At 40.4% G+C, this 9937-nt stretch overlaps 1 protein-coding gene across 1 annotated transcript in view; it reads right to left on the reverse strand.

The window, feature by feature from the left end:
• Positions 1–3414: 3414 nt before the first annotated feature.
• Positions 3415–9937, reverse strand: part of TTC23L (tetratricopeptide repeat domain 23 like) — a 48882-nt gene continuing 42359 nt past the window's right edge. Inside the window, exons 11-12 of the mRNA XM_045998745.1 lie at positions 6285–6391; positions 3415–4088 (exon numbers count right to left, since the gene is read on the reverse strand). Of these exons, the coding sequence (XP_045854701.1) occupies positions 6310–6391 (82 nt within the window). The 3' untranslated portion in view covers positions 3415–4088; positions 6285–6309. The remainder of the gene's footprint in view (positions 4089–6284; positions 6392–9937) is intronic.

Genomic DNA, 9937 nt, shown 5'->3' on the forward strand with positions numbered 1-9937 from the left:
TCTAACAATTTCCTATTTAGTGTGTTCCCTCTGACCTAAGAAATTTACTAGTTTAACTTTGTTCAAATTCCTATGATGGTCCGTTAGGGGGAGTGCTTTTGCAGCCCGACCAGGACGCGTTGGTGATGGCAAATTCATTTCATGTGTCACACAGAAAAATAAAATCTTATTTTTAAGACCTTGAGTTTTGCCTTTTTTGAAGTTTACATCATTTTCTTATTAAATTGTGCTTACTACAGGAATGGGTAGTTAATCTTTTTCTCCATTTTTAATGTTTTTCCCTGTTTGATGATGGTGTGGTTGCACCCGGAATTGATGAAATGATTCAAAATAAAAATAAAAGGAGTTTTAAAATTCTACTTTTCTAATAAAAATAGATCTTGTAACACAATCACTTTTATAAGAAGCCAAGAGTTTCTGTAGTGTATCAGGTAGTGCTGCTAAGAATTCGTTACAGTTGCTGAGAGGGCGGCATGTGGCATTTGTAACAGTTTAGGCTCGGGAATCTTTCTGAACAATGTACTCCCTTCTTCCCTTCCATGTCATCACGCTGACTTCCCCTTCTCCCCATGTGAAACAAAATCCCTGGAAAAACTGGGGAAATGGTATATTCTTTCTTCTCCTAATTCTGTCATGGGTAGCATTTGCACACACAGGTCGGGTTCCACGCACAGCCGGTGGCAGCAGGCAGCTCTCACGTGCATTTCCGTCTCCAGCAGCGACAGCTAGTGTCCTGCTCAGAGATGCCATGGGCAGCTGTTCCACGTGCTTGTGCTATCCAGAGCACAGTCCCCACCAGAGATTTTGATAATTAGTAAATGTTTCAAGTTGGTATTACTTTGGAAATTAATAGCTTGTTCATCAACATAATAGATAATAATAGTGGCTCTCATTGGCAAAACTAGAGATATCCAGGATGTGTAGAACAATTAAATTCCCTCAGAGTAGATCCCCATGCGTGCATGGAAAGCACATAAGAATCTAGGAGGCTTGTAGCCTGTACGTTTAGGCTTGGTGCCTAAGGCTTCACCCCTAAAGGGTCTTGCTTCTGCCATCTTGTCCAAAGACTTCTGGTTGCTTGTTGCTGACTGGATTAGGACAGTCTCACCTCTGGAATATTGTCAAGTTTGCCTTATGTGGGCCTTTCATGGAAACTGGTGGGTGAGCTACCAAACGAGAGAAGTGGGGCTTTACTGACCTCAAGGAATAGGTTGCATGTATGCTTGTTGATAAATGTTTATTAAAATCTGTATGTGGAGCAGTTTGATCTGGGCTTGATTTTTTTTTTCCTTTTCTAATTTGTTGCAGAGATTGTAGGGAAATAGCTAACCCCCAACCACCTCAAAAATTTCAGTGCCTGGGTGTTGTGCAAAAACAATGAATACTGTTACGCTGAAAAAATAAATAAAAATAAAAATAAATTAAATTGGGTGCAGGATCTTAAGTACACCCAATTCAAACTACAGAGAGCCACAGCACACTTTAAGTGATAAACAGTAGGCTTTTGGAGTTAGTTTTGTTAATTGCTTTTAACAATTTTACAAGGTTTTTGTTGTGAAATTGTAAACACTAATTATATGCACATCTTTAATATTAAAAAAAATTTCAGTGCCTGTTAGCTAATTTTAAAAGAATCTAAAAGTTGTGAATTAAAACTATAGCTTTCACCATTCATTATTCATTCATTATCACCACCATTTCATTAAACAATTTAACATCAAAATCTCACAAAATGGACTACTAGCAACTTTACACTGACAGTAAACACTGGAAATATTTAAGTATTTAAAACTAATTTCAAATGCAAAAATGGGATTCTCACCATAACATTTTATTTTGCAGTGTTACACTTCTTGCTAATGTTTTATTGATACAGGTGTGTCAGTCGAGATCTTAAGACGTTGGGGTCTCCCAAAATATTAATTCTAAAAATTTTAGTGACATGCAAAATGGAGTCCAAATGGCCACTTCTGTCTGGTAGTTTTGGTTTTTATCACAGTCGTTGTAAACCCATTTTCATCTGGATATGTAAAAATGGAAGCAACTCTTCTAAGGCGACTTTAGTCCAGAATATTCTGGGTCAGAACAGCAGGCCCGTCTCCAGGTAGGACTAAAATTCGCAAGGACAGACTGGGTGACCAGTTCACAAGCACTGCAGTATAGGTCAGTGGGCGATAGCCGCCTCCAGCCACGGCTGCAGTCAGACCTTAGTCCTGCGTGTCAAACTGAAAGCTCTCTGGGAATCAGCTAAGGGAGGACACAGCTGCAGAAGTGAGACTACCAGTCTATAGACAAGCCGTTGGATTAATTGCTATACATGTGCTTAGGCCGTAGCACACTACTCACCACTATACCTTGCTCGGGGTTCTGGTTGATCATTAGGTCAGACTGAACAAAGGACTGAAATTTAAAAATAATAATTTTCTGAATGAAGAACCAAAATGTTCTTATAAGCACTGAGTAAAGGAGAGATGTTGTTAGAAGACACTTGGATCCCAAAGACAGTCTTTGAGCTCCATTAAATCTGCCAACATAACCGAGAATTGATGAAAAAGGAAAATAAGTTTCTTATATCGTAAACTCACAGGAATCTGATTTTTCTCCCTGAGTAGGTGAAGAAGACAGTAAAGAATATAATCTGAGATTGCTGATTTCTTTTCCTAGATACACATTTGTTCAAGGGGTAAGGATTTTTTTTTTTTAAGCACCTTGAACATTCCTTCCATAAAACAAGCCTCTTAAATCCATTTTGGGGTTGAGGGCAGCAGAGTGGAATGGGAGATGTAATAATCATCTATGATTCAGGAAGTCACCTTTATAATCATCAGGGTGACCTTGAACAAATCAGTCTCTCTTATCCCTAGTTTCTTCATTTATAATAAGAGTCAAAAAAAAAAAACCCCTTTGACCCTTCAAGTGGCATGAAACCAGGGCAAATGTTTCCAGAAGATCAAATGTTTCTTCACAGGGCAGTTTTAGTGACCTGAAACAGGTTATGACTAAAACTACCTCCAAACAGTATATTAAAATATCCACCAACTTATGGGACAGTTGAACAGATTGTATACCTCGTCCATTGTGGCATAATAGAACCATTGATGAACCTCTTAACTGCGAAGGATACCAAAATTATTTTGGTCATTCTGGATGCCATTTCCAATATCTTTCAGGGTGCTGAGAAATTAGGTGAAACCGAGAAACTTAGTATAATGATCGAAGAATGTGGAGGTTTGGACAAAATCGAGGCTCTACAAAACCATGAAAATGAGTCTGTGTACAGAGCTTCATTAAACTTGATTGAGAAGTATTTCTCTGTAGAGGAAGAGGAAGATCAGAATGTTGTGCCAGAAACTACCTCTGAAGGCTATACATTCCAGGTTCAGGACGGCACCGCTGGGACCTTTTAACTTTTAGCTTGTACAGCCGACGCAGAAAGTTGTTTGTGGTGTGCTCTGGTAGAAGTTTGTCTTACTGTTTGTCTACTAAGAACTCTTTTTAAATGTGTTTTGTTACTTTTTACAACAAAATGTGTTTTGCACTTTTTACAACAAAACTCTACTTGACCAGTTCCAAACTGTACAAACTGTATGAAGCTCCTCCTCCCAGTGGGTTTCTTATTTCTATGTGGAATCTCCTCTCTTGCAGTGTCTGTAAATAAAGATTAAATTCCACCCTTTTCTTTAAAAAAAAAAAAAAATCCACCAACTTAGATATTGCAGAATCTTCTTTAAAAGCCAGAACTGAAAAAAATGAAATTTGAGCTATAAAAGGGAAGTAAGAAGGGTATTGGAATCTCAGCCACTAAGAAACTAAAAACATCGGTCTAAAAAAGATTTCTGGCCCCCCCCTTGCCCACCCCAAGTTATCGATCAGGATCATGTGTTCTAACGGCCCCTGGATATTCTACCTGTAATGCTGCTGCTCAGTAGACCTTTTTTCTTTTTTTCTTTACAGTCCTTATTTCCACCTTTGATCTGCCAGTGCTATCAGTGTTAATAAATATATCTTGTGGTCCAGAATTTTTGTTATCAACAGGTTGCCTTTATTGTTGGCTAATAGAGGTTTTTCTCTTAACGGTAACAGAAGACCTAAAGGAAAGGAGGAAAACATTTGTGCATTTTCTTTGTTCTTGCCATCCCTTCCAGATCCAGATCACTAATTTATTAAGCTAGAAGGCTGGACTGAGTCTGAGGCAACAGACAATTTCACCCTATGCCCATCCCCCTAAAATGCTGACTCTTCTAATAGGCCTCTAAAATGATTCTGGAGTCTTGGTTTCTGTCCCTAAAGAGCAGGGAGCTCTTCCTTCAGTTCAGACGGCAGCCAAGGATATTTTAGGTATCTGCATTGCTTTTAATCACAGCTGAAAAATTTGTAGAATTTAGGGTCTTTTATATTGTTCATAATTTTCAGGTGGTCTCTTCCCATGAACACACGGATCTTAGAGCCTAGAAGCCCTGTCAAGTGTTACAAAGAGGATCTTTCTTCCCCATTTCCAGCCATTAAGATTCCCACACTCTGATTTCCTAATACTGAAGAAGTCGGACTGGAGTTAGAAGTAATCTGGTCCAAAAGAAATCTGGTCCAGAAACCTGGTTTCTATTAAGTGTTCTTCAGTCATCTTCTATTTAGACCTCAAGCCTGCAAAGTGTGGTTTTCATAACCCCTATTTGCCTGAAAAAAAAGTATTTGTTCCACAGAAACATGAGATGCAAAATTTTATGAGACTTTTCTTACATGCAAGTTCCACTAAAAACTGATTCATTCTCTGTCTACTACTGACTGCATAAAATACAGAAAGCTATCTGGCACTTTAACTTCCTTCTCAGTAAACCACGAGATAACGTGATTTCAAATCTGAAGAAGAACTAGGCGCAAATTAAGTCAATGGCCCAGGGTCTCATAAACTCAGAGGTGGGCCAAAATCTGAGGGACCTCTGCTGGTGATAGGAACTAGACATCGGCCTGGGCCTGCTCCCCTCCCACCACAAGGTGGCAGGATTCTCCTTGCCTGAAATCTCCAGGTCACTGAAAGGACACGGACTTCCATCCACAGGCTATACATTATCTTCTTTGGGTTTAAGTAATTGTGTCAGACTGTCTGTTTCCAAGGGCTCGTAAACTCCAGCTCATTTTTGAGATGTTAACCAGCAAAATGTTTCCCACTCCAACTTGGTGGTAGCTTTTCACCAACAACAGTTATTAACCTTCTCGTTTTGTGCCACGCACCAATGGTGTAACTGGAAGGTAATAAACTCAAAGCCCAGGCTTCAGTAAAAGTAAAAAAAGCTGTTATTACATGAATACTGAAGGATGGGCCACCCTGCTAACCACTTTGCATACATTTTATTTTCACTGCAACACTAAGAGACAGGTACTATTCTCATCTCCATTCTGTGGATGAGGACACCAGGGTTACCTACAGCTAGAAAGTGGTGGTTCTGGGGTCTGAACCCAGGCTTGTCTGTCTCCAGACCCAGCTCTCAACCACCATGAATCATAAAGGAAAATTAGTTCATAGGGATGTATTGAAGTCATGTTTCTGTCGTCAGATAAAATAGTTCATTGGTGAGGTAGTCGTGTTCACAGACTTTATTATGTACTGAAGTGGGGCCCAAATTCTTAACCAAACTACAAAAGCATTCTTGTACCCTCAGTGCAAGCATGTGCTACACGTACCCTTGCTTTAAAATAAAACCAAATCTTACAGCGTCTGGGTGGCTCAGTGGGTTAAATCCTCTGCCTTTGGCTCAGGTCATGATCCCAGGGTCCTGGAATAGAGCCCCTCATCCGGCTCTCTGCTCAGCAGGGAGCCTGCCTCCCCCTCCTCTCTGCCTGCCTCCCTGCCTACTTGTGATCTCTGTCTGTTAAATAAATAGATAAAATCTTTAAAAAATAAATAAAAAATAATAAAACCAAATCTTAGATAGTTTCTCTACTTTGGTTCTAGAGACTGTGTTTTATTTGCCAAAATTTAAGTCACTGACCATTTCAAAAAGAATTCAGATAGGTATGAATACAGTGGTTTTTTTTGTTTTTTTTTTTAAGTGAATTTGTTCTCAACATGCCAGTAGGGAACCTTAGTATATTAAAAGTTTTGAGAAGTCCAGGAAATGAATGTTTGTCACTTTGTTTACTCTAGTTTGTTTTTTCCTAAACTGATCTGCCCCAGAGTCTTTCTCCCTCCCTCTCAAAGCCACTGCCTGCCTCATCCCTTACAATCAACAGCCCCTGCAAGACCCTCCAGGAAATACTACCTTGTACAGCAGCCACAAAGAACTTACCACTGCTTCCATACACTGTCCTCTGTCACGCCTCAGGGCCTTTGCATATACAGTTCCTTCCTCCTGGAATGGTTTCTCTTCTCCACCTGGATGAACTGTTACTCGCCCTTCAAGAAACAACTCAGATGTAACCCTCTCAGTGAAGCCTTTTTCCAGCTTTCCTAGATTGTCTCTCCTTTCCACTCGCACTGCACTGAGATTTCTACTGCAGGACTCACTCATATTGTCATTATTGACAAGGGTTGCCTCTCCTACTTGATTATTGTCTCAAGAGTAATGACCGTGTTTTATTTATCGTTATTAGTGCCCGCATCTCAACCGCACCTCACACTTAACAAACAGGTGCTCACGAGGTGTTTGTTGAAGGAATGAATGAAGAGGAGGAATGAGACTCAGAATTTTCAGGGGACCAAAGACCACGTGGCTCTTTCACAGCCGAGCTGGTCCTCACACATGAGCTGCCCCTCACTCAGAGTATCCTGCTCTTGTCGTTATGCCCAAATAGCAAAGGTATGACAGTGGGTCAGCCATCCCCCCGCCCATACGCCATGACAATACTGATAAATCAGCTTCACCAAACCCAGCCTTTTGGTCTGGAACCTCAAGCATCACTCTAGGACTGAGAGAGTAGGCCCGTGAGATGAAAAATATTTGATCTCCTTGCCCTATTCCACACTATATCCTCTTATCCATCCATTTTTGTGGATGTGGCAGAAGGCTGTAGATTGTAGAATTCTTCCCCCACTTTGCTACAGACAAGGTTCCCCGAACTAGCACTCTGTCACTTAGCAGCCTCTGTTCCTCTTCAGGGAGGCCTGAGGTGAGGAGCTGAAGGCTCACTTCCCCATTGGCCCCAATACCTCCAGCTCTTCCCAGCACCCTGATTTGAACAAGCCGCTGCCCCTTGGCACCAGGATGCAAGAGCAGACTTGCCTCCCACCCATTCATACACCAAGGTTTGCCCAAATACTTGCCCCCTAATTTTGTAGGGGCAGTGTTGGAACATTTATTGATAAATGATAGGAACAGAGTAGGAATGCAGTGGCCAGGAAACCAGCTGATGTCGCGTAAAGTTCATCACGAAAGGCTTGCCCAAGGCTGGTCTGGCCGACACAGCACATGAGCTATTCTCTGCCTCGCTGCACTCCTCTCTGGAGATAATCTCCCCAAATCCTACTTCCCTTGGCTTTCCCTCCCTAACCCCTCAGCCCAGAAGAGGCTGTTCTGTTCTGGTCATACGGCCAAGAGGACAGCAGACCACTAATCGATCAGTGAGCATTTCTTCTTTCCCTCTTGTGAAGAGAAAAGGATGGCCCTCCCTGCTGCTTCTGCTGGCTTCTACATCTTAAGACACTTCAAAAGTAATACTGAAATAGCTTTTTGCCATGTGGCTGTCCTAGAAACACTTAAAAATAACAAAAATGAAATTGATGTACCATAGTCTCATCCTTCCAATATGTCTGGATGACAAGCTCAAGTTGTAAAAGTGGCTAGTATTTATTGACTATTTATTTATCGAGCTAGTATTTATTAACCATGAGCTAGATACTGTGCTACGTGCGCTACGTAAAATCTCATTTGTTCTTCATTACGTTTCCATGTTATAGATACTGTTCTAGTCCTCACTGGAGGAAACTGAGGCTTAGGATAACTTGCCTAATGACACATAGAATGGTACATAGAATGACACTTAGAATGGCAGAGCCTGGATTCCAAGACAGGTCCGTCTAATTCTAAAGCCCATGACCTTGGCTGTTATATTCCTATAACAATTAGAACTCTCTAGGATTGAAAGGGGCCACTTTGACAGGTAATGAGTGAGTTCCTGATTTGGGGAGGTGTTTAATCAGGTACTGGATTACTGGGGTAATCTCAAAAATCTGCTCTACCAGTATAGCTTGCTCTAATCACACTAGTGATTCTCTGTGTGCCAGCATAATGGCTTATTGGTCCTCATTCTCTTACCATCATCATCATCTTTGTCATCACCTCTAATCAGCACATACTCTGTCAGGCCTCTTTCTGAGCAGTCTTACTTACATTAATTTATTTAGTCACATTTTATAGATTTTTATAGATAAGGAAACTGAGAAGTAAAGTGACGTGTCCAGGGTCTCAGACACCTAATAAATAACAGAGCTGGGATTATGACCCATGTATCTGACTGTAGTCCATTCTCTCAACACTACATTATCTTGTCTCTTAATATTTGACACACATGCCATACACTTTAAAAATTTATCTTTTTTAGGGGTACCTGGGTGGCTCGGTCAGTTGGGTATCTGTCTTCATCTCAGGTCATGATCCCAGGTCCTGAGATTGAGTCCCACATTGGGCTCTCTGGTCAGCAGAAGTCTGCTTCTCCCTCTCCCTCTACCCTACTTGTACTTACTCTCTAAGTCAAATAAATAAAATCTCTAAAAAATAAAAATTTATCTTTTTTTAAAGATTTTATTTATTTATTTGACAGACAGAGACCACAAGTAGGCAGAGAGGCAGGCAGAGAGAGACGGGGAAACAGGCTCCCCGCTGAGCAGAGAACCCGATGCGGGGCTCGACTCCAGGACCCTGAGATCATGACTTGAGCGGAAGGCAGAGGCTTAACTCACTGAGCCACTGATGCGCCCCCCAAATTTATCTTTTTTGTAACAAGTAGAATACATATTTGTTGTTAAAGAAAAAGTCAAATAACACAAATATATAATATAGAAGTTGAAAGTCCCCCATAATCCTATCTCCAGAGATAACTACTGTTACCTTTACTAACTACATATTTATATATATTTATGGGTGATACTACATATAATACTCATTAATATGTATTTATCATGTTTTTACCCCAATAATATATCTGCAATATTTTTCTACAACTCTTCAAAGCTCGACTTCATGTTTTTGAATGACCACATTATATGATCATAAACATGGACCTCATTATATTGACCATAAACAGGTACTAGTGTTTCTACTGGTGGACATTTGAGTTTTTTCTACTGTTTTTCTATCATTGAAAAAATCTAGGGGCACCTGGGTGGCTCAGCCGGTTTAGCCTCTGACTCTTGATTTCAGCTCAAGTCATATCTCAGGTTCATGAGATGAAGCCCTGCATCGGGCTCACTGCTCAGCATGGAGTCTACTTGTCCCCACTCTCCCCCAAGCTCTAAATAAATAAATAAATAAACAAAATCTTAAAAGTAAAATCTACAAGGAAGACAGAAGGTCTTCCTTCTGTATGACTCCCAAATAATACTAGTCATGACAATAATTAACATTTCACAGAAGCTTACTATGTGCCAAACATTAAGTAAAGCACTTTAAATAGAGTGCTCTTATTCACATTTTTAAGATTATTTTAAAAAAATTTTTTTAAGTAAACTCCATACCCAACATGGGACTCAAACTCACAACGCCCAAACCAAGAGTCATAGGTTCTACCAACTGAGCCAACCAGGTGCCCCTTCAGTTTTTTTTTTTTTCAGATGAAGAAAGGAAGACACAGGAAGTCTCACTGCAAATGGGGAAGCTTAAATTTGAGTCCTATTTTGATTCCAAATCACAATGCATATGTTATCTCTGAAATAAGTGTAAGTGTTCCCTCCCAAGCCCTTTCATTTCACATATACATATTCCATGGGTTTCTTATCCATTCCCTT

Source organism: Meles meles, chromosome 3 (assembly GCF_922984935.1).
Source record: "Meles meles chromosome 3, mMelMel3.1 paternal haplotype, whole genome shotgun sequence".
In the NCBI taxonomy this organism is placed as follows: Eukaryota; Metazoa; Chordata; class Mammalia; order Carnivora; family Mustelidae; genus Meles; species Meles meles.